We start from the raw sequence: 25,000 nt of genomic DNA, 5'->3' as shown, positions 1-25,000 counted from the left end.
CTGCATAAAAAGTAGCTTGAGAATGAACCCTTGAGAAATCCTAGGTTTATAATTACACAAAGTAGCCCCTCTCTTCGGATTATGATCAGAACCACTCCAGCTCAGTATCAGACAATCCCACTAGTCTTTCAAATTAATCAACGGTGATTGCTTGGGAAAAAAAATCTTCTTACTGTGTAGATTAGCTATAATGAAATCTGGGTTACTGTCATTGTCTAATGTTGTTGAACATTTTTATCCTAACAATGTATATATACCTAATGCTAGATGCAAAACATCATTGTGATATTAAGCCATCATCTCTTGTATGTATATTAATCAACATTGTATATTTAGCTTTAAGACAAAGCTAAAATGCTAGCTTTAACCATCATGCTCCTGGTGCAGATTTATGATTCAGGATATATATTCGCTCATTTAAAATTTGATGGCTTCAATATGTTCCCAAAAAGCTCGGCCAGGGGCAACAAAAGACTGGGAAAGTTGAGGAACATTCAACAGGTGAACAGGTTAATTGGAAACAGGTGAGTGTCATGATTGGGTATAAAAGGAGCTTTCCTGAAAGGCTCAGGTGTTCACAAGCAAGCACGGGTTGAGGTTCACCCTTTTGTGAACAACTGTGTGACCAAATAGTCCAACAGTGTAAGAACAACGTTTCTCAATGTACAATTGCAAGGAATTTAGAGATTTCATCCTCAATGGTTGTTACGTCCCAGAAAGGGGCCAACATATTTAAGGACACGTAGACAGAAATGAGGGTTAACAACAATAGTTTATTTTCAAAAACCTCTCTTGGACTTCTTTTTCAGGTTCTTTCCTTCTCTGTGGAGGGAGAGGGGAAAAAAGAGAGTGAGTTTAAATACCCTCAGTTTCTCTGTGTCCAAAAAAAAAAAGGAGAGTGAAAATGGGAAAAAAAACATATCTCTCCCAAGTATTAACAGAATGTTGGACCTGGTGAGCCGATCAAAAGAACACAATGCTATAGTAGAGGGCCAACCCTATACAGGGCCGTCGAAGCCTCTACTATAAGCAGACTAAAGCAAAACAAAAAAACTATTGCAAAGTAAAAACCGAAAACAGAACAACCGGTCCCACCAGGCCAAAATCATCAAAACAGCAAACAAACAAAAAGCTGACAAAAATGCCACATGGCCGGCTGGAGTCGTCAGCTGTCACCATCAGCTGGGTCACACAGCTCCAGAAGACGTCCGAGCACCGCAATCAGGACACATCCTTGGTGGTGGTGACAAGTGGAAGGGCGGGGCTCAATATGTTGAGACCCAGCCTATTTATAGGCGGACCAATAGCACCACAACTAATGTAATCCAATTACCAAACAAAATAAAAATTATCTAATGCTCAAATCTCTCAACAAAACCACTCAACTAAAGTTCAATACAAAACAAAACAAAAAAAAAAACAAATAAATAAACAAAATTGTGTGCCCAAAGCACATAACACCCCCACCCAAAAACTCTGAATGGGGATTGATGTAACCCGTAGGGAAAAACAAAACTCAATCCATTCAGAGAAAAAAAAACTAAAGTCGTGAAAGTGCGTCAGCAACTACGTTGTCCTTACCACGAACATGATGGATAGCGATATTAAAAGATTGAAGCCGCAGAGACCAGTTCATCAAACGTCGATTTTTATTACGCATGCGGTCCAGAAAACTAAAGGATTATGGTCTGTAAAAACAACCACAGATCCGCTGGAACCGCCTACATACACTTCAAAATGTTCTAAAGCGAGGACCAACGCTAGTGCCTCCTTTTCTATGGTGGAATACCATCTTTGATACGTGTTAAGTTTCTTTGAAAAATAAGAAAGCGGATGTTCCACCCCATCAGTACTATCCTGTAAAAGGACAGCTCCGACCCCCGAATCACACGCGTCCACAGCCAACTTAAATGGCACATCAAAACGAGGGGCAGACAACACAGGAGCGTTAATAAGCAAATTTTTTGTTTGCTCAAAAGCGGATTGACAGCGTTCTGACCAAATAAAAGCTACTTTAGGGCTAAGCAGATCTGTTAAAGGGGCAGCTACAGAGGAAAAGTTTTTGCAGAACCCCCTATAGTAACCAACCATTGCTAGATAGCGGCGTAGCTCAGTACGATTGGTGGGTACAGGAACAGACAGAATAGCCTCTATTTTAGCCTCAACAGGGCACACTTGTCCTCCCCCCACCCTTTTTCCATGATAGGTCACTGTTGCTTGGCTAAATTGGCATTTAGAAAGGTTAACCGTCAAATTAGCCTCACTCAGACGCGCAAAAACAGTTCTCAAATGTTCAACATGCTCAGCCCATGTAGCAGAACAGATCACCAGATCATCCAAATAAGCCTCACAGAATGATAAACCGGACAAAACCACATTCATTAGCCGTTGAAACGTTGCTGGGGCGTTACGCATCCCAAAAGCCATTACCGTATACTGAAGGAAATATCGGGTGTGACAAAAGCGGAAATTTCCTGGGCTCGTGCTGTTAAGGGTACCTGCCAGTATCCCTTCAGCCAATCCAGCTTAGTCACAAACTTGGCAGCCCCTACATGGTCCACACAGTCCTCCATACGTGGCAAAGGATAACAATCCGGCTTAGTCACCCCATTTACCTTCCTGAAATCCGTACAGAAACGGTCTTCTCCATTGGCTTTAACTGTAAGGAGGCATGGCAAACTCCACGCGCTACTGCTGGCAACAGCAAGTCCATGTTTCACCATGTACTCCACCTGTGTTTTCAAACGGCGTCGTTTGTCCGGGTTCACTCTGTAAGGGTGCTGTTTAATGGGCTTGGAATCACCAACATCAATGTCATGGCTAAGCACACGAGTCTGAGTGGGAATGTCTGCAAACAGCGACACATGAGACTGGATTAAATTAATGACATCAGCCTGCTTGGAAAAATCAAGGTGAGACAACAAGAGAGGTAAGTTTTCCAGCATTTCTGAATTTGGAAACTTTCCTTTAGAGACATCCGGCAAACAGACGTCACCTTCAGGTTCAGCACCACACAGCTCCTCCCCTGCATCCGCACCGGCCCCGACACATACGTCAGCTGATTCACTGGAAACACAACTGACAGTCAGAGAGGCTGCACGCTCGATGTAAGGCTTCAGCATATTAATATGACATAGGCGAGATTTCCGCCTTTGATCAGGAGTAGAGACCAAATAATCTCTATCTCCGACTTTCCTCTTGACCACATAAGGGCCACTGTAGCGTGCTTGTAAGCTAGAACCCGGAACTGGAAGTAACACCAATACTTTGTCACCCGGCTCAAAAACTCTCATAACTGCATTTCTGTCAAACCAGGACTTCATTTTAGCCTGTGCAGTTTTTAGACTATCTTTGGCTATCTCGCACGCACGGCTCAGCTTCAGCCGAAAGTTACTCACATAGTCCAGTAAGTTTTGGTCAGATTTTTCACACAACCACTTCTCTTTTAATAATTTTAATGGCCCACGAACAGTGTGAGCAAAAACCAAGTCCGACGGACTGAACCCCAGAGACTCCTGAACCACTTCCCGTATGGCAAACAGTTGTAAATGTACCCCTTCATCCCAGTCCTTTTCGAACTCCAAACAGTAGGTGCGAAGCATTGTTTTTAACGTTTGATGGAAACGCTCGAATGCTCCCTGACTTTCTGGGTGATAAGCGCTGGAGTGACAGTGCTTTATGTCAAGTTGTTTTAAAACCTGTGCAAAAACTTTGGACATAAAGTTAGATCCTTGGTCAGTCTGCACAACCCGAGGTAAACCAAACAATGAAAAAAACTTTGTTAAAGCTTTCACTATTACTGGTGTAGATATCTTACGCACTGGAAAAACCTCTGGAAAACGAGTGGAGGTACACATCACTGTTACTAAGAACTTATTCCCCGCTTTGGTTCGAGGTAACGGACCCACACAGTCAACCAGTACTCGTTCGAATGGTTCAGCGATAGCTGGAATGGGATACAATGGTGCGGGGGAAATTGTCTGATTGGGTTTTCCAGATACGTGACAGAAATGACACGAATTACAGTAGCGTACGACATCCTTCTTCAATCCTGGCCAAAAGAAATGACGCAAAATGCGATCATATGTTTTTCTTATGCCAAGGTGACCAGCTAGTGGATTGTCATGTGCTAACTGCAAAATCTCTGTACGATATGGGGTTGGAACAACAATCTGTTTCACCACACTCCACTCTTCAACAGGGGAAACATTTAATGGCGTCCATTTACGCATTAAAAGACCATCATTTAAGAAATAGCCAGAAGAAATGGAGTCTGGCTTATCAGTTAATGCCTCACTAAATAAATGTTCTAAGCTTTTGTCAGTTTTTTGGAGATCTATCAACTGATTTCTGGACAAACACAGATCCTGTGCATCCAACATGTATTCCTCCACAGTTCTCTTTAATGACACAGGTTTGGATTCAATGTTGCACAGAAAACTATCACTCAAGTCCAAGTAATCTTTATCGACCTCTTGTTGACGCTTAAGTGCTGCACGCGTAACTGCACATGATGTGAACACATCAGGGAACGTACGAGCAAGCTCATCTGGACAGGTTTGCAACACCGGGACGGGTGTAACGTCTGGAGTAACTAACACTCGACCCCCAGCCAAATGGTTGCCCATGATCATGGAGACGCCTGCTATAGGAAAACTAGGGCGCACCCCAACCACAGCGTTACCAGACCACAGCTCAGAGTGGATCACAATTTTGTGCAGTGGGACACCAATGTCTTGCATGCCAAAACCACGAACTGGCACATCAGAACCAATTGCAGTGTCACTATTTAATGGCAAAACCCCCTCCAAAATAAAGGATTGAGAAGCAGCAGTATCACGCAATATTTTTACTGGGATTTTCTCACTACTATCAGACACAGAAATAAACCCATCCATAACAAAAGGCTTAAAATCGGCATATTCACAAGACTTTGTTGAAAGTAACTGAGTAACGTGATTTACGGTTTTAACTAGAGCGACCGGCTTAGTGTTCTTTTTCTTTAAAACCGGGCAGTTGGCCACAATGTGTCCTTTCTTTTTACAATAAAAACACGTCACAGTAGCTTTAAAATCCAACACATGTTCAGACTTACTTTCAACACCACTGAGTGCAGCATGGGTATCTGATTCAGTGAACGAAACAGGTTTCGCCCACTCTTTCCCGTTATTTTCTAGTTTGTCAAACTTATGAAAGACATGTGATCGCTCAAAATTAACTTTGTGAGTTAACATGTACTCGTCAACAAGTACTGCAGCTTCTGACACATTTGACACTTTATTTTCATTTAAATAGGGAGTAACCTTCTCTGGCAAACTGTTTTTAAAATCTTCCATTAACATGAGCTGCTTAAGTTGTGCAAAGTCCTTAACAATTTTAGAAGAGCACCAACGATCAAAGAGAATTTCTTTGTCTCTGACAAATTCTACATACGTTTGATTATAATGTTTTTTCAGTTTGCGAAATTTTTGGCGATACGCTTCAGGCACTAATTCATACGCCCGCAAAATAGCACTTTTAACTTTGTCAAAATCAAGGCTATCTGCCACAGACAGCGAAGCATATGCCTCTTGCGCTTTGCCAATTAATGCACATTGCAACAACAAAGTCCACATCTCTTTCGGCCATTTAAGTGCGAGTGCCACCCTTTCAAATAGGGTGAAATATTTATCAACATCTCGCTCATTAAATGGAGGAACCAGGCGAACATTTTTACTAACATCAAAATCATTGGAATGTGATTGCGAGGACTTAGCACTAAGCTCAAGTTCTTTCACACGCAGGTCAGCTTGTATCTCCAGTTTCCTTTGTTCAAGATACAGCTCCTTCTCTCTCAAAGCCAGCCGTCCTAATTCAACTTCAAGTTCTTTTAGACGAACTGGGTCATCTGACGAAGCTTCCAAAGGAGACGCAGGAGGACTTTTTGGTAAGGTTGTAGCAGGAAAAATCCCAATCTGAACCAGTGCTGTTGACAACTCAGCTTCAATTGCTCCTCTTTTAGCACGTCTATTTACTGTAACTTCAAAATGATCGGCTACTAACAGCAACTGATCCTTCGTGCATCTATCCAAGGACTCCAAAGTGGGCTTTTTAACAAACTCATCCAGGTCAAACTCCATGTCTAGACCGTAGAATCAAGCCACACAAATTAACCACAGCCCATGCACAACTAAAGCTACCAGCACCACGCCCAACTGTCCTAATTAACCACTGCAACACCTCCGACTGTTCCAAAAATGCACAGCAAAACCAGCATAACTGCCAAAAACAACCGCAGGACACAACTAGTTGCTAGGTAAACTATTTTTTTGACAAGCCCCCATAAATATGTTACGTCCCAGAAAGGGGCCAACATATTTAAGGACACGTAGACAGAAATGAGGGTTAACAACAATAGTTTATTTTCAAAAACCTCTCTTGGACTTCTTTTTCAGGTTCTTTCCTTCTCTGTGGAGGGAGAGGGGAAAAAAGAGAGTGAGTTTAAATACCCTCAGTTTCTCTGTGTCCAAAAAAAAAAGGAGAGTGAAAATGGGAAAAAAAAACATATCTCTCCCAAGTATTAACAGAATGTTGGACCTGGTGAGCCGATCAAAAGAACACAATGCTATAGTAGAGGGCCAACCCTATACAGGGCCGTCGAAGCCTCTACTATAAGCAGACTAAAGCAAAACAAAAAAACTATTGCAAAGTAAAAACCGAAAACAGAACAACTGGTCCCACCAGGCCAAAATCATCAAAACAGCAAACAAACAAAAAGCTGACAAAAATACCACATGGCCGGCTGGAGTCGTCAGCTGTCACCATCAGCTGGGTCACACAGCTCCAGAAGACGTCCGAGCACCGCAATCAGGACACATCCTTGGTGGTGGTGACAAGTGGAAGGGCGGGGCCCCAATATGTTGAGACCCAGCCTATTTATAGGCGGACCAATAGCACCACAACTAATGTAATCCAATTACCAAACAAAATAAAAATTATCTAATGCTCAAATCTCTCAACAAAACCACTCAACTAAAGTTCAATACAAAACAAAAAAAAAAAACAAATAAACAAAATTGTGTGCCCAAAGCACATAACAATGGTCCATAATAACCTCAAAAGATTCAGATAATGTGAATAAATCTCTGCATTTAAACAGCAGAGCTGAAAACCAATATTGAATGCCTGTGACCTTTGATCCCTCAGACGGTGCTGCACAGAAAACTGACATCGTTCTATAAAGGATCTTATCACGTGGCCTCAGTAACACTCCAGAAAACCATTTTCAGTAAACACAGTTGGTCACTACATCTACTTGTTCAAGTTAATACTCTGCCTCGCAAATTGAAACTCATGTCTCAACTACACCAAGAAACTCTGCTAGAGAAAGTCTCCTGTGGTCTGATGAGGCCACATTTCAAATTGTTTTAGGAAGTCAATGACATCCTTTCCTCCAAGCGAAAGAGAAAAAGGATTATCCAGATTGTGATATGCACAAAGTTCAAAAGCCAGCATCTGTGATGGCATGTGGGTGTGTTAGAGTTCATGCCATGGGTAACTTGCACATCTGTGAAGGCACCATTAAGGTTGAAAGGTACATGCAGGCTTTGAAGCGACATTTGCTGCCACCCAAACAACGTAATGTCAGCAAAACAATGGCAAGCCACATTCTGCACGCATTACAACAGCGAGGGTTCGTAGTAAGAGTAGCTAATTGACTGGTCCTGGGCCCTGTTTCAGAAAACTGGGATAGTGGATATTGGGAGTAATTTCTGGGGTAAAGTCCTGCATACTCTGGCTTTTCCGTTTCAGAAAGCTTGGAAGCCTTGACTGTTAAAATTGTTTTTACTATTCTCTATATGTTTTATTTACCATGTTCATTGCATTTATCACATATTTACTCATTGGTATAACTAGGGAATCCCTTTGTTTAATAAAAAGAAAGGGGGCGATGGATTTTGTCCCAGAGCGGGTAGGAGGATTGTAACTGGGCAGATCTCCGCTCGCTCTCCTTGCGAGATTTAAAATAACTAATGGTTGTTTTCTCTCTTCTTTGTGTTGTTTAATGAATGTTTTAGCTGCTTGAACCTGACATTGACCCTGAGTCAAATTATGACAACAAATTACTCAGTGAAACAACCCTGCTACTGAGCAGAGTTGTTTAGGCTAACCCTGAGTTTTTCCTTGTTTTTCTTTGAGATGTGCTCAAGGAAGTGTGTCCTTTTCTGGAGGAGCCTGTAGGCTGGAATGCAACTACTCAACAGAAATCTCTGTTGGGAGAGGCTTATCAGACCACGATTAAACGTCTAATCATTTATTGGCTTAATATGTTTTCAAGCATTACTGTTTTTTGCTGGTGTGAATGATGTATCTTAATATTCTCAGCCCACACATTTGATTTTATAACACAACAAGGGGACGCTCTCAGTTCTGAATAATTTCTTTGTGATGCTCTTCGTAACAAAACTACACAGAATGAAAGCAATTATTTATTCTGTATCAAATTTTTAAACTTCCACCTCAAATTTTCCATTTATATATTTTAGGTTCCATTCTTATACTCCCCCCCCCCCCCCAACACCGTTAGGAATACAGCAGATTTCTTCACTTGACTAAATATTGCCTATATGATTAATGTGAGGTTGGCACAGATTAAATACCTACAAGAAAATTAATTGCAAATGTTGATTATAGCCAATTAAAGCTGTAGTTGGTAATCTTGTTCAGAAGCACTTTTTGTTAAACTGGGTTAAATTGTCCTTCCATCCTGAAAGCAGTCAATATATTATGTATTCACAAAAACGGAGGTTAAAAAAAAATGATGCTTTGTGGGAGCTGCAGGTCTGTAAAACCTCTAACTGATCTCTCCTGTCTGAGGAGCAGGGTTCGGTCATAGTTTTGGTCCTGCTCTCACTCTCCTCTGAACCACAAGTTCCGGGGTAATGCCTTATCTATTGGTTGTCCCCCATGCCGATCATTCTGACACGCTCACATAATAGCAATGTCCGTGCTCGTTCTTTCCTAGTTTCTGCTTGCTGGTCAGCAGTTCACTGTAGCTCCACTGCTGTCACTGTAGACTTTGAACATGCCAAGAAGAAAACCACGTACAAGTTCATGAGAAGAAGAGGAAGGCCCTTGTAGAAAGAAATAACACCAGAGTGGATTTAGGAAATTTCTTTCACACGATCACCCGGAAGAGCAGAAGAGCAAGGTAAGACAGTCTGTCGTTTGCAGAGTTATCCGGAAAGTGACCTGGGGAAACTTTAAGAAAAATCGCAGAGTCTAGCTTCAATGCTCTAGTTGATTAGGTTAAACTTAAGAATAAATTATAACTGGACCTTATTAAACTGTATTTTCATACTTCATCTTGATTTGCTGGCACATACTTTCTATACCTGTCGTGTTGAACCTAGACATATAAACATAAAATATCTGCTAAAAAATTTAACTTTACACTAAAAAAATTTAAACTCCATTAATTTTAAAAGTTTGGCTAAAGAAAAAAATCAAAATGTCACTTGTGTTTAAAGGACATGTTTTCATCATGTTTCCAGCCTGAGAGATGGAGGACTACCAGAATCTGATGGTAGCTCCATCTGAAAACCTGCTGCCGTGAAGTAATCAGGCACTTCTGAACCCATGGCTTCAAAATTTTAGATTTCCAAATTCTTTCAAGTGTACACAAATGGGAAGAAAAAAACTGATTATGGCAAGACTTATGGAATATATTAAAAGACAAGAAAAACACCGAAAAATGTGAATCCAAGTTAAAATTTTAACCAAACAACTCTAAATCCAGACACCAATCTGTTTATTCTCAACAAAACAGCTGACAGATTAAACTGTTGTTGAAACAGAGTGTCTGTAAATGTCCTTTGGTAGAAATATATCCCTGGTTGTGATGAAGTATAAGCGTTTTGGTTGTAGCACAATGTATCTGTCTACTCTTCGTCTATGTTTGGTTCTGATCTTCTAGCAGTTTCTCCCCAGAATAGTTTGATGGAGAAGTTTGACTACAAAAAATAATGTTTAGCTTCCGCTTTATGAACTGTGACAATAGTTGACTTGTATGACTAGCAGCCAGTCACACCCAACATCTGGAAAGTTAGGAGACCTAAAGGACTTTAAAGAAGTACAAGTCTGTATTGTGTAGGTGTGTTTGCACATTCTGAGACAAAAAGTTGATCATAGATAAAATTTGCATCCTAAACCAACAGCTTATCACCTCTGAGTGTGTCTGAGAGAAGCAGTGAGGTGTAAAGTCAGTTTCAGACAAAATACTATAAAAATTAAGTGAAATAAGGAATTTGGTTTTGCTAGATCCTCTTTTTAAAAGTAGTCCTCTACTTTTCTCATGTGAAGTTGCTTCATCATGTTAACTACACATTTGGTTCTGTCTGGTGGTTTATCTTTCATAAACTTCTTACAAAGATCTAGAAAATAACTTTTTCTAAATCATCTCAGTGTTTGATAGATGAATATTAAATCTGCTCTAAGGTAGGGAATTGGCGCCACTCATTAGTTAAACGTCATCATCAGCAGGATTGTGTCATGGTGATAAAATAGTAAGAAATAGTAGACTTCTTTTTTCTCACAGTCAGAGCACCAGAGGATAAGAAGATTTCTGAAGTCTTGTAACATTTTGTTATCAATATTTCCTCTGTGTCTGTGTTCAGCAATGCATCTGCCTGTAAAACAATGTCAGAATCTACCTTGAAACCTCTTTATGTTTGAAGGGCACCTGTTGTGCTGCATTGTTGCAACATAGAGATTTGAACGAATGGCTGAAAGTACAGCACACACTTTGCATTTTGTTACAAGATCCTGTTAGAGGAGGCAGAAACAGTGGATGCTTGCTAGATGTTTGTGTAGAAGAGGAGCTTTAGTCAGCAAATTAAGAGCAAGGACTTTTTTCAAAAAAACTATAATCGTTGATTGAATTTGTAACTTGTAGATTCACTAAACGTGTGAATGTTTTACTACATTTATACATAACACCATATATGTTGCTTGTTAAAAATCTTTCAATGACTTGGAGATTGTGGGAAGCCTGAAAATATCCCTTTGACTGTTGTTGATGTAAGCTCTTTTGGAGAGAGAATAAACTGAGATGTCTGAATTATATTGTTGAAAAAAATTCAAACTATTTAAAGTTTAGTTTTTCCCTCCACAGAACTCCATCTAAAGTTTCCTGGTATGGAAATCTGCTGCCTACCATTAAGGGCATTTGAATGGAATCAATTTTGTTTTTATGTTCTAAATGGAATAGATACCCAAATGGTACTATTAGCCCAGAAAACGATGCTTTGCTCTGGAAAATGTTTATGGAGAAGAGAGACACCTTATAGCAGAGGTGACCAAAGTGGTTCCTGGATGCCATTTGTGGCCTCTGGGCTTATTTTGTTCAGCCAATTTTACCCAAAAAGAGAGTTTGGTGCACCCACATCTGTTTTTAATAATTTATTACACTGAAATTTTATTTTGTGTATATACAATATTTTGTTAAACTGTGCTTATTAATTTTCCAAAAGTTACTAAGAAACAACAACTATTAAGTCAAAAACTGCTTAAGTCAAGAACTTACAGTTGTCTCACTAAACGTGCTACTCACTGCAAAGAGCATCTAGATTCAGGCTGTCTGTGAGCAGACACTGGACAAAAAAGCAGTTTGTGTGATAAGAAATCAGCCACAGAGACTTCAGGGAGCTGAAGACAATCTGACATCCTCTTTCACAGAGGAAGGAAGGATAACTACAATAGTCTGCTCTTATATGACCATCACTTTTAAACAGAGAGGACGGTTATTTGATCTCCTGCTGACTGACTTCACTGATTACCTTAGTCAACACAAGATTTTATTTTGAAGATTCATTTGGTAAGAAAATATTACGGAATTTGACTTTTAAGACAAAAAAAAGTTTTAGTGTTCTCTGTTAAATTATTCTGGTAAAATAAATTATGGACGTCACGCTAAGTTTCTACTTAAAGATTTATTAGGATTCAATTTATCTTTTCTCCAGTTCTAGAGATGAAGGAGGATTATGTGAGTCTGATGTCTGAGAACGTGCTGAGAGTCAACATGTTACTGAGCGTCTTCTTTCTTCCAGGTGAGCTGGTTGTTCACTTCATTTCATTTGGCGACGACACATCTAAATAAAATTTTATTAAAATGTTATATTTGATTCTGATATTGTTTAAAGGCTTTACACGTAAAATGCTGAAGCTGAACTGAAATGTGTGGATCATGAACGTTTTTCTCAAAAGGACTTTCCCAATAATGTGCAGTTTTTCTTTCTTTCTTTTTTTTTTCACAGGTGTTTTGGGTGATTGTGGTTGGAATACCCCACTGCTCTCCATCACCATACCAAATAAGACCGAAGTACTGAGTGGATCATGTTTGCTAGTTCCATGTAGCTTTAGAGCTGAGAAAGGAATCACTGAATTTAACAGTAAAATAGAAACCCGTGGAGCATGGATTCAAAGTAAAAATGATATTTATGACATCAATCAAGGGGTTAACACAGACCTAGCAAAAATAACTGGAAACCTGAGACAAAGAAACTGCACCACTGTGTTTTCTGACATAAACAAGAGTCAAGAAGACAAATACTTCCTCAGAATTGAGAACGGTGACTACAGGATAACAGCTTGTTCTACTCCTCTTCACATAACAGTTCAAGGTAAGACTAACATTTTTAGCAGCTGTTTTACAGGCAACAAGGTATTTTACTTCTTTATGAGCACTTTATTTTTTTCACCATATTACCATAATTATTCACTTACCCATCAAATAATTGATTTTAGATGTTTCATTCCTGGCCACAGGTGCATATAATCCAGCAGCTAAATATGTAGACTGCTTCTACAAAACAGCTGTGAAAGAATGGGTCGCTCTCAGGAGCTCAGTGAACTCCAGAGTTGTACCATGATAGGATGCAACCTGTGCCATAAACTCAGTCATTAAATGCCCTTGATACTAAATATTCCACAGAAAACTGTTAGTAGTAAAATAATATGAAGTTATGAACCACAAGGAAGCTCAGAGTGGTATTAACTACCACCATGTGAGGAAATAACTAAAGTATTTCCTCACATGTTCATTACTTTGTTCAGAATGTGAGGTTTTGCAGTTTTTATTGTAAAATTATTTCAAATAGTATTTAATGTGTTATTGTTTGTATGTCAATGTGAAACCTTAGATTCTCCTTGGAGTCCCAGCATTAACATCCCTGCTGATCTGAAGGAGCATCAGTCTGTCACTATCAGCTGCTCAGCTTTGACTCCCTGTCCACTCTCACCTCCTGAACTCACCTGGAGTCTCCAACAAGACTCTCACAGACAAACAGAGAAAAACAGAGAGGGAACCTTTACAACTAAAATCCAGGAGACCATCACTCTGTCAGACACACATGATGGATACAACATCAGCTGTTCTGCCACATATCCTGTGAATGGAGGAAGCAAGACAGCAGAGACAGAAGTGACTCTCAGTGTTTCATGTAAGTGATCCTGTCAGCACGTCATGGTTCAGCTGTTTCTGATCAGTAAAGTTAATGTGTGTCCCATTTTCCTCAGATGCTCCTAAAGACACCTCAGCATCCATCAGTCCATCAGGTTTGGTGTCAGCAGGTAGCTGGGTGGAGCTGAGCTGCTCCAGCAGAGCCAAGCCTCCTGCCAGCTTCACCTGGTTCAGGAACAGCAAACATGGAGCCATTAATGTATCTGTGGGGCAGGTTTACAGCTTCTATGCTACTGAGGGAGAAGAGTATTACTGTGAGGCTACAAATGATCTGGGTCAAAACAGATCACCTGTGATTCTTACAAGAATTGGAGGTAATTATTAAATGGTATTAAGAACTCTAAGGCCTAAGCTGTGTTATGTTGCAATAATGTTTCAACTGTGTCCACATAAATAATAATTCTTCATAGCTGGTTAAAGCTGAGCTGCTCCAGCAGAGCCAAGCCTCCTGCCAGCTTCACCTGGTTCAGGAACAGTAAACATGGAGCCATTAATGTATCTGTGGGGCAGGTTTATAGACTCCAGACAGATTTAAAATCTTTTGCTGATTGGCAGCAAATTTTCTTGAAAATCTGATACCATGATCAATTTTTTTATATTAAAGGTAAACAAAAACAACCAAATCCTTCAAAGATTTTCATCGTGTAGCACTACATACGATGTTTGATTTAAATAAATCCATATAATTAATTGAAATGTACTCAGTTACACTTGTATATTAAGGATAATTAAATCATTCAAAAGGAACATTTCAAGTTTGTTTAACTAAATATTTCATGTTAAGACATCTGCTTTTTTTAAGGGTCTAGAGTTAGTGTCTGCATTACAATGAAGATCCTGGGAATAGTAACGCTCTGTGGTGCATTCATTATCTTTGAAAGGTGAGGTAAAATTTTCTATTAAATAATACGTTGCTGCTGTACATTCGTTATATCATGATGTTAAATATGTGATAATTTTAATCTCTTCCTGTTCATTTTTAGCTGGTTTAAATTATCCAATAAATTACCAAAGGTAAGCTAATCAAGCTAATATACAAAGTAAACCTGAACTTATTCATACTCCAGGCAGATATTATTTATTTATTTATTTATGTTTTGACTTCATTTTACTGAAATATGTGGTTGTTGTGAAGAGTTGTGGGTCTTGTGCAGAATGCTAGATAAATTGGAATTAGAATATGTGTTCAGATGAGGTACGTTTGTCAGATTAAAAGTTCCTTTAAATAATAACCTTAAAAAGGTTATTTCATCAAAAAAACATTTGATCATGGTAAAATGTTATTTCATCAAAAAAACATTTGATCATGGTAAAATAAATTTATATACACCAAGCTTCCATCTTTCCAGTGTTTTGATGGTCCTTTTTGAGACGAAAAATAATTTGCTCTTGGGTATGATTAACACATATAAACAGATGTGGCGCCATCTAGCAACAGTATCGCAGCATTATCATAATGCTGGTTTGCTTACTTTATAAGTCAATTGTAAATAATGACCTAGCCTGACCCTCAATCACACCGAGTGGCAGCTCGGCGTGATAGAAGACCAACCATTATTAATTAACTACACCAATGTACAGCAACTTTAAGAGCTTCATATCAGAACATTTACTTACGTCAATCAACTCATCTGAACCTCGGCAGCTTTAGCGTCTGCTTCAGTGAACACCAACTGTCATACTAATAAACTGAAAAAGCTTTATTTACTAACAAATTAGGCAAAAAGAAAGCAAAAATAAAGACTAATATGCCAGCAGGACATGATAATCTTTCATAAAGAGCTACTGATGTAAAATAAATAAATAACTGGCTATGCACCTTTAAGCAGGTTTTACACTTACTTTTTACTAAGTCTTTTTAAAGCCTTTTTTTCTGTTTAATTATGATTTTTGTGTGTGTGTGTGTGTGTGTGTGCGCGTGTGCGTGTGCGTGTGCGTGTGCGTGCGTGCGTGCGTCCACAGCACACAAATGAAGCAGATGTCGACAGGGTGATAGAGCTCCAGCCACATGGAAGAAATCTTCAAGATCAAGTTGACACAATCTGGTGAAGGTTTAAAGAAGCTCCTGTTACAAAAATAAAGCTTTTCAATGCAGATGTGAGGTGGGAATCAAAATTAAGTACTGGAATGTCACGATAATCTTGGAGTCATTCTTAAACTGGTCCAGATAATAATGCCAAATTCCACATGATAAATGACAATAGCAAATAAAGTTATGATCATAATCCCTCATCACAGCGTAAAAAACCCTGGAGTCTTGGTTCAATTATTTGTTTAATTTATATTTGAAGAGGTAAAACTTAAGAATCCTTGATGTTGTTTAGGATGAGTTTGCATGTTTTCTAATAGTGGCTTCAGAGCAGACAGTAATGTGACGTGAGAATATTATCGTTTTTGATCAACATACTTAATGATCTGCAATAATGATACCTATAGCAAAATGTCACTTGAATTTTGTAATTCAGTTTGAGAATAAAATCATATAAAGGTTCATGTTTTGGGTGTTAGGTGAAAAGTGTGAGAAAAATAAGTTTGCAAATAAACTACATTTAAAAAAAAAACCTTGAGAGGAGCAAAGTTGTGTTTTTTTATAATTCCCCTCTTTTCAGGCAGGTTGAGTGTGTTACAGCGAAGTTTGGTCTAAAATAGACAGTTGAATAAATGCTGAGAAAAATCTCAGAAGTTTGAGTAATAAGAGGAATTTGGTTAGTTGTTAAAATTTCAAACAATGTTCACTAGTTTTCATAGTCATAGAACAACAGTAAAAAGTGATAAACTGTCCATCCATTTTATTTAAATGTTGTAAATGCATTGGGTGACAGACAGAGTACAAGTCACCAGTGTGACACGACCAGAAATGCAATGTTCTACACATGACAGTCAACCACAAACATACTGCCAGAATGGCCCGTTAACCTGCAGAGGTGTTGAATTGTTTAGAAAACAGGTCTAAACTGTAAACCAATGTCCAGCCACAGCTCTACCCTTAAAACATGCTTGTTTGAATGGTTTGAAAAAGGTTTTCATTCTAACAGTTTTTTATGTCAGAGAAGCAGCAAAGAAAGTAAGGTGGTGGTGGTTGGTTTTGGCACCTCTTTGGCAATGCAAGGTCATCTTATTTATCAAGCAGCATTCACACACAAATAAATCCCAAGTGCTTCACAAGAAAATCAAATAAAGAACATCAAAATTACATAGAAATTTTAAGCTTCAAAAATCAACGCATGAAAATGATTAAATGGGGAAAAACTAATCTAATCTTTAGTCTCCCACTTCAATCACTCAGTGATTGTGCAATGTGTTCATTAGGGGGACTGATCTAAAGCTGCGGTGAACAAAAAGGATTTCATTCCCTATTTAAAGGATCAAAGAGTTTCTGCACATCTCAGGGCTTAATGGAGTTTATTCCATAGTTGAGGAGCATAGAAACTAAATGCTGCTTCCACCATGTTTTCTTTGGTCTTGGAATCACTGTAAGCAGGTTTCTGAAACATGGCTCATATTTAACTAACAAGTCAGAAATGTATTTCAGCTCAAAACATTAGAAATATTCAGACTAATAATCCGTTTAAATAAAGGAAATTGAGTTATTTAAGAACTAGTGTGAAATTATCCATGAGCTGCAGCTGTCTTATTGATTTTATTATTTTCCTGTTTTACAGACATCAATGAAGGCACCATCACAATAATGTAACCAACTGAAAACAGAAGCACACACAGATATTTCTGTATACTGTTTTGGCAGGAAACCCCTAATATTGTTTATGATAGTAAGTTGTTTTAGTAACAGACTTTCTGTGGTTGTAAACCTTAGGTATGATTAAAAAATGGCACAAAGGTTTCTCCACCAGTGCTGTACTGGTGGCCTCGTGGTTAGAGTTGCTAGCACAAATGAAGTGTATTATTGCATGACCTATGATGTTTAGGCTCGAGTCAAACAGAAAAAAATACTTCTGCTGTATCTCCATTAAGCTGTAGTACATTCTAACTCATCCACTCATTGATATTATGGACATGCTGACTTAATGAATGTTGTGGGCTGTTTTCATGTTATAACACAGATATATAAAGTTGTGTGTCATCCACATACATGTGCTGACAGATGTTGGAGTACTCTGTAATCTCAGCTAGATGCTGCATAAAAAGTAGCTTGAGAATGAACCCTTGAGAAATCCTAGGTTTATAATTACACAAAGTAGCCCCTCTCTTCGGATTATGATCAGAACCACTCCAGCTCAGTATCAGACAATCCCACTAGTCTTTCAAATTAATCAACGGTGATTGCTTGGGAAAAAAATCTTCTTACTGTGTAGATTAGCTATAATGAAATCTGGGTTACTGTCATTGTCTAATGTTGTTGAACATTTTTATCCTAACAATGTATATATACCTAATGCTAGATGCAAAACATCATTGTGATATTAAGCTATCATCTCTTGTATGTATATTAATCAACATTGTATATTTAGCTTTAAGACAAAGCTAAAAAGCTAGCTTTAACCATCATGCTCCTGGTGCAGATTTATGATTCAGGATATATATTCGCTCATTTAAAATTTGATGGCTTCAATATGTTCCCAAAAAGCTCGGCCAGGGGCAACAAAAGACTGGGAAAGTTGAGGAACATTCAACAGGTGAACAGGTTAATTGGAAACAGGTGAGTGTCATGATTGGGTATAAAAGGAGCTTTCCTGAAAGGCTCAGGTGTTCACAAGCAAGCACGGGTTGAGGTTCACCCTTTTGTGAACAACTGTGTGACCAAATAGTCCAACAGTGTAAGAACAACGTTCCTCAATGTACAATTGCAAGGAATTTAGAGATTTCATCCTCAATGGTTGTTACGTCCCAGAAAGGGGCCAACATATTTAAGGACACGTAGACAGAAATGAGGGTTAACAACAATAGTTTATTTTCAAAAACCTCTCTTGGACTTCTTTTTCAGGTTCTTTCCTTCTCTGTGGAGGGAGAGGGGAAAAAAGAGAGTGAGTTTAAATACCCTCAGTTTCTCTGTGTCCAAAAAAAAAAAGGAGAGTGAAAATGGGAAAAAAAAAACATCTCTCCCAAGTATTAACAGAATGTTGGACCTGGTGAGCCGATCAAAAGAACACAATGCTATAGTAGAGGGCCAACCCTATACAGGGCCGTCGAAGCCTCTACTATAAGCAGACTAAAGCAAAACAAAAAAACTATTGCAAAGTAAAAACCGAAAACAGAACAACCGGTCCCACCAGGCCAAAATCATCAAAACAGCAAACAAACAAAAAGCTGACAAAAATACCACATGGCCGGCTGGAGTCGTCAGCTGTCACCATCAGCTGGGTCACACAGCTCCAGAAGACGTCCGAGCACCGCAATCAGGACACATCCTTGGTGGTGGTGACAAGTGGAAGGGCGGGGCCCCAATATGTTGAGACCCAGCCTATTTATAGGCGGACCAATAGCACCACAACTAATGTAATCCAATTACCAAACAAAATAAAAATTATCTAATGCTCAAATCTCTCAACAAAACCACTCAACTAAAGTTCAATACAAAACAAAAAAAAAAACAAATAAACAAAATTGTGTGCCCAAAGCACATAACACCCCCACCCAAAAACTCTGAATGGGGATTGATGTAACCCGTAGGGAAAAACAAAACTCAATCCATTCAGAGAAAAAAAAACTAAAGTCGTGAAAGTGCGTCAGCAACTACGTTGTCCTTACCACGAACATGATGGATAGCGATATTAAAAGATTGAAGCCGCAGAGACCAGTCATCAAACGTCGATTTTATTACGCATGCGGTCCAGAAAACTAAAGGATTATGGTCTGTAAAAACAACCACAGATTCCGCTGGAACCGCCTACATACACTTCAAAATGTTCTAAAGCGAGGACCAACGCTAGTGCCTCCTTTTCTATGGTGGAATACCATCTTTGATACGTGTTAAGTTTCTTTGAAAATAAGAAAACCGGATGTTCCACCCCATCAGTACTATCCTGTAAAAGGACAGCTCCGATCCCCGAATCACACGCGTCCACAGCCAACTTAAATGGCACATCCAAAACGAGGGGCAGACAACACAGGAGCGTTAATAAGCAAATTTTTTGTTTGCTCAAAGCGGATATTGGACAGCGTTCTGACCAATAAAAGCTACTTTAGGGCTAAGCAGATCTGTTAAAGGGGCAGCTACAGAGGAAAAGTTTTTGCAGAACCCCCTATAGTAACCAACCATTGCTAGATAGCGGCGTAGCTCAGTACGATTGGTGGGTACAGGAACAGACAGAATAGCCTCTATTTTAGCCTCAACAGGGCGCACTTGTCCTCCCCCCACCCTTTTTCCAAGATAGGTCACATGTTGCTTGGCTAAATTGGCATTTAGAAAGGTTAACCGTCAAATTAGCCTCACTCAGACGCGCAAAAACAGTTCTCAAATGTTCAACATGTCTCAGCCCATGTAGCAGAACAGATCACCAGATCATCCAAATAAGCCTCACAGAATGATAAACCGGACAAAAACCACAATTCATTAGCCGTTGAAACGTTGCTGGGGCGTTACGCATCCCAAAAGCCATTACCGTATACTGAAGGAATCATCGGGTGTGACAAAAGCGGAAATTTCCTGGGCTCGTGCTGTTAAGGGTACCTGCCAGTATCCCTTCAGCAAATCCAGCTTAGTCACAAACTTGGCAGCCCCTACATGGTCCACACAGTCCTCCATACGTGGCAAAGGATAACAATCCGGCTTAGTCACCCCATTTACCTTCCTGAAATCTGTACAGAAACGGTTCTTCTCCATTGGTTTAACTGTAAGGAGGCATGGCAAACTCCACGCACTACTGCTGGCAACAGCAAGTCCATGTTTCACCATGTACTCCACCTGTGGTTTTCAAACGGCGTCGTTTGTCGGGTTCACTCTGTAAGGGTGCTGTTTAATGGGCTTGGAATCACCAACATCAATGTCATGGCTAAGCACACGAGTCTGAGTGGGAATGTCTGCAAACAGCGACACATGAGACTGGATTAAATTAATGACATCAGCCTGCTTGGAAAAATCAAGGTGAGACAACAAGAGAGGTAAGTTTTCCAGCATTTCTGAATTTGGAAACTTTCCTTTAGAGAACATCCGGCAAACAGACGTCACCTTCAGGTTCAGCACCACACAGCTCCTCCCCTGCATCCGCACCGGCCCGACACATACGTCAGCTGATTCACTGGAAACACAACTGACAGTCAGAGAGGCTGCACGCTCGATGTAAGGCTTCAGCATATTAATATGACATAGGCGAGATTTCCGCCTTCGATCAGGAGTAGAGACCAAATAATCTCTATCTCCGACTTTCCTCTTGACCACATAAGGGCCACTGTAGCGTGCTTGTAAGCTAGAACCCGGAACTGGAAGTAACACCAATACTTTGTCACCCGGCTCAAAAACTCTCATAACTGCATTTCTGTCAAACCAGGACTTCATTTTAGCCTGTGCAGTTTTTAGACTATCTTTGGCTATCTCGCACGCACGGCTCAGCTTCAGCCGAAAGTTACTCACATAGTCCAATAAGTTTTGGTCAGATTTTTCACACAACCACTTCTCTTTTAATAATTTTAATGGCCCACGAACAGTGTGAGCAAAAACCAAGTCCGACGGACTGAACCCCAGAGACTCCTGAACCACTTCCCGTATGGCAAACAGTTGTAAATGTACCCCTTCATCCCAGTCCTTTTCGAACTCCAAACAGTAGGTGCGAAGCATTGTTTTAACGTTTGATGGAAACGCTCGAATGCTCCCCTGACTTTCTGGGTGATAAGCGCTGGAGTGAGTGACAGTGCTTTATGTCAAGTTGTTTTAAAACCTGTGCAAAAACTTTGGACATAAAGTTAGATCCTTGGTCAGTCTGCACAACCCGAGGTAAACCAAACAATGAAAAAAACTTTGTGTTAAAGCTTTCACTATTACTGGTGTAGATATCTTACGCCACTGGAAAAACCTCTGGAAAACGAGTGGAGGTACACATCACTGTTACCAAGACTTATTCCCCGCTTTGGTTCGAGGGTAACGGACCACACACAGTCAACCAGTACTCGTTCGAATGGTTCAGCGATAGCTGGAATGGGATACAATGGTGCGGGGAAATTGTCTGAGTTGGGTTTTCCAGATACTTGACAGAAATGACACGAATTACAGTAGCGTACGACATCCTTCTTCAATCCTGGCCAAAAGAAATGACGCAAATATGCGATCATATGTTTTTCTTATGCCAAGGTGACCAGCTAGTGGATTGTCATGTGCTAACTGCAAAATCTCTGTACGATATGGGGTTGGAACAACAATCTGTTTTCACCACACTTCCACTCTTCAACAGGGGAACATTTAATGGGCGTCCATTTACGCATTAAAAAGACCATCATTTAGCAAATAGCCAGAAGAAATGGAGTCTGGCTTATCAGTTAACGCCTCGCTAAATAAATGATTCTAAGCTTTTGTCAGTTTTTTGGAGATCTATCAACTGATTTCTGGACAAACACAGATCCTGTGCATCCAACATGTCTTCCTCCACAGTTCTCTTTAATGACACAGGTTTTGATTCAATGTTGCACAGAAAACTATCACTCAAGTCCAAGTCATCTTTATCGACCTCTTGTTGACGCTTAGTGCTTGCACGCGTAACCTGCACATGATGTGAACACATCAGGGAACGTACGAGCAAGCTCATCTGGACAGGTTTGCAACACCGGGACGGGTGTAACGTCTGGAGTAACTAACACTCGACCCCCAGCCAAATCGTTGCCCATGATCATGGAGAGCCTGCTATAGGAAACTAGGTCCACCCCCAACCACAGCGTTACCCAGACCACAGCTCAGAGTGGATCACAATTTTGTGGCAGTGGGACAACCAATGTCTTGCATGCCAAAACCACGAGCTGGCACTCAGAACCAATTGCAGTGTCACTATTTATGGCAAAAACCCCCTTCCAAAATAAAGGTGATTGAGAAGCAGCAGTATCACGCAATATTTTTTACTGGGATTTTCTCACTACTATCAGAACACAGAAATAACCATCCAGAACAAAAGGCTAAAATCGCATATTCACAAGACTTTGTTGAAAGTAACTGAGTAACGTGATTTACGGTTTAACTAGAGCGACCGGCTTAGTGTTTCTTTTTTCTTTAAAACCGGGCAGTTGGCCACAATGTGTCCTTTCTTTTTACAATAAAAACACGCACAGTAGCTTTAAAATCCAACACATGTTCGGACTTACTTTCAACACCACTGAGTGCAGCATGGGTATCTGATTCAGTGAACGAAACAGGTTTCGACCACTCTTTCCCGTTATTTTCTAGTTTGTCAAACTTATGAAAGAATGTGATCGCTCAAAATTAACTTTGTGAGTTAACATGTACTCGTCAACAAGTACTGCAGCTTCTGACACATTTGACACTTTATTTTCATTTAAATGGGAGTACCTTCTCTGCAAACTGTTTTTAAAATCTTCCATTACATGAGCTGCTTAAGTTGTGCAAAGTCCTTAACATTTTTAGAAGCAGCACCACGATCAAAGAGAATTTCTTTGTCTCTGACAAATTCTACATACAGTTCTGATTATAATGTTTTTTCAGTTTGCGAAATTTTTGGCGATACGCTTCAGGCACTAATCATACGCCCGCAAAATAGCACTTTAACTTGTCAAAATCAAGGCTATCTGCCACAAGACAGCGAAGCATATGCCTCTTGCGCTTTGCCAATTAATGCACATTGCAACAACAAAGTCCACATCTCTTCGGCCATTTAAGTGCGAGTGCCACCCTTTCAAATAGGGTGAAATATTTATCAACATCTCGCTCATTAAATGGAGGAAACCAGGCGAACATTTTTACTAACATCAAATCATTGGAATGTGATTGCGAGGACTTAGCACCTAAGCTCAAGTTCTTTCACACGCAGGTCAGCTTGTATCTCCAGTTTCCTTTGTTCAAGATACAGCTCCTTCTCTCTCAAAGCAGCCGTCCTAATTCAACTTCAAGTTCTTTTAGACGAACTGGGTCATCTGACGAAGCTTCCAAAGGAGACGCAGGGAGGACGTTTTTGGTAAGGTGTAGCAGGAAAATTCCAATCTGAACCAGTGCTGTTGACAACTCAGCTTCATTGCTCCTCTTTTAGCACGTCTATTTACTGTAACTTCAAATGATCGGCTATAACAGCAACTGATCCTTCGTGCATCTATCCAAGGACTCCAAAGTGGGCTTTTTAACAAACCTCATCCAGGTCAAACTCCAGTCTAGACCGTAGATCAAGCCACACAAATTAACCACAGCCCATGCACAACTAAAGCTACCAGCACCACGCCCAACTGTCCTAATGAACCACTGCAAACACCTCCGAACTGTTCCAAAAATGCACAGCAAAAACAGCATAACTGCCAAAACAACCCGCAGGACACAACTAGTTGCTAGGTCAAACTATTTTTTTGACAAGCCCCCATAAATATGTTACGTCCCAGAAAGGGGCCAACATATTTAAGGACACGTAGACAGAAATGAGGGTTAACAACAATAGTTTATTTTCAAAAACCTCTCTTGGACTTCTTTTTCAGGTTCTTTCCTTCTCTGTGGAGGGAGAGGGGAAAAAAGAGAGTGAGTTTTAAATACCCTCAGTTTCTCTGTGTCCAAAAAAAAAAAAAAGGAGAGTGAAAATGGGAAAAAAAAACATATCTCTCCCAAGTATTAACAGAATGTTGGACCTGGTGAGCCGATCAAAAGAACACAATGCTATAGTAGAGGGCCAACCCTATACAGGGCCGTCGAAGCTCTACTATAAGCAGACTAAAGCAAAACAAAAAAACTATTGCAAAGTAAAAACCGAAAACAGAACAAACGGTCCCACCAGGCAAAATCATCAAAACAGCAAACAAACAAAAAGCTGACAAAAATACCACATGGCCGGCTGGAGTCGTCAGCTGTCACCATCAGCTGGGGTCACACAGCTCCAGAAGACGTCCGAGCACCGCAATCAGGACACATCCTTGGTGGTGGTGACAAGTGGAAGGGCGAGGCCAATATGTTGAGACCCAGCCTATTTATAGGCGGACCAATAGCACCACAACTAAGTAATCCAATTACCAAACAAAATAAAAATTATCTAATGCTCAATCTCTCAACAAAACCACTCAACTAAAGTTCAATACAAAACAAAAAAAAAAAAAATAACAAAATTGGTGCCCAAAGCACATAACAATGGTCCATAATAACCTCAAAAGATTCAGATAATGTGAATAAATCTCTGCATTTAAACAGCAGAGCTGAAAACCAATATTGAATGCCTGTGACCTTTGATCCCTCAGACGGTGCTGCACAGAAAACTGACATCGTTCTATAAGGATCTTATCACGTGGCCTCAGTAACACTCCAGAAAAAACATTTTCAGTAAACACAGTTGGTCACTACATCTACTTGTTCAAGTTAATCTCTGCCTCGCAATTGAAACTCATGTCCTCAACTACACCAAGAAACTTGCTAGTGAAAGT

General features: G+C 39.9%; 2 protein-coding genes across 2 annotated transcripts in view; both read left to right on the top strand.

Annotated features, from left to right (window-relative positions):
* LOC118556823 (B-cell receptor CD22-like) overlaps nt 1–16,014 on the top strand; it is a 21,341-nt gene extending 5,327 nt beyond the window's left edge. Inside the window, exon 7 of the mRNA XM_036125205.1 lies at nt 15,507–16,014. The gene's annotated coding sequence lies outside the window, so the exon portion shown is untranslated. The remainder of the gene's footprint in view (nt 1–15,506) is intronic.
* On the top strand, nt 12,008–14,383 carry LOC118556988 (sialic acid-binding Ig-like lectin 14). Its single transcript, XM_036125774.1, has 5 exons — nt 12,008–12,086; nt 12,294–12,659; nt 13,179–13,478; nt 13,555–13,812; nt 14,301–14,383. Exons 1-5 carry the CDS (start codon nt 12,008–12,010, stop codon nt 14,381–14,383), a joined length of 1,086 nt encoding a protein of 361 aa, XP_035981667.1.
* Nucleotides 16,015–25,000: the final 8,986 nt, after the last annotated feature.

This window comes from Fundulus heteroclitus, chromosome 21 (genome assembly GCF_011125445.2).
Source record: "Fundulus heteroclitus isolate FHET01 chromosome 21, MU-UCD_Fhet_4.1, whole genome shotgun sequence".
Classification (NCBI taxonomy): Eukaryota; Metazoa; Chordata; class Actinopteri; order Cyprinodontiformes; family Fundulidae; genus Fundulus; species Fundulus heteroclitus.
This window is presented reverse-complemented; position numbering and strand designations above follow the sequence as displayed.

Bases quoted from the DNA above. Each gene is read 5' to 3' on its own strand.
- LOC118556988 (XM_036125774.1), top strand. From the start codon at position 12,008: ATGAAGGAGGATTATGTGAGTCTGATGTCTGAGAACGTGCTGAGAGTC. The intron at 12,087-12,293 runs GTGAGCTGGTTG...TTTTTTTCACAG, and splicing joins GAGCGTCTTCTTTCTTCCAG to GTGTTTTGGGTGATTGTGGT. The intron at 13,479-13,554 runs GTAAGTGATCCT...CATTTTCCTCAG, and splicing joins AGTGACTCTCAGTGTTTCAT to ATGCTCCTAAAGACACCTCA.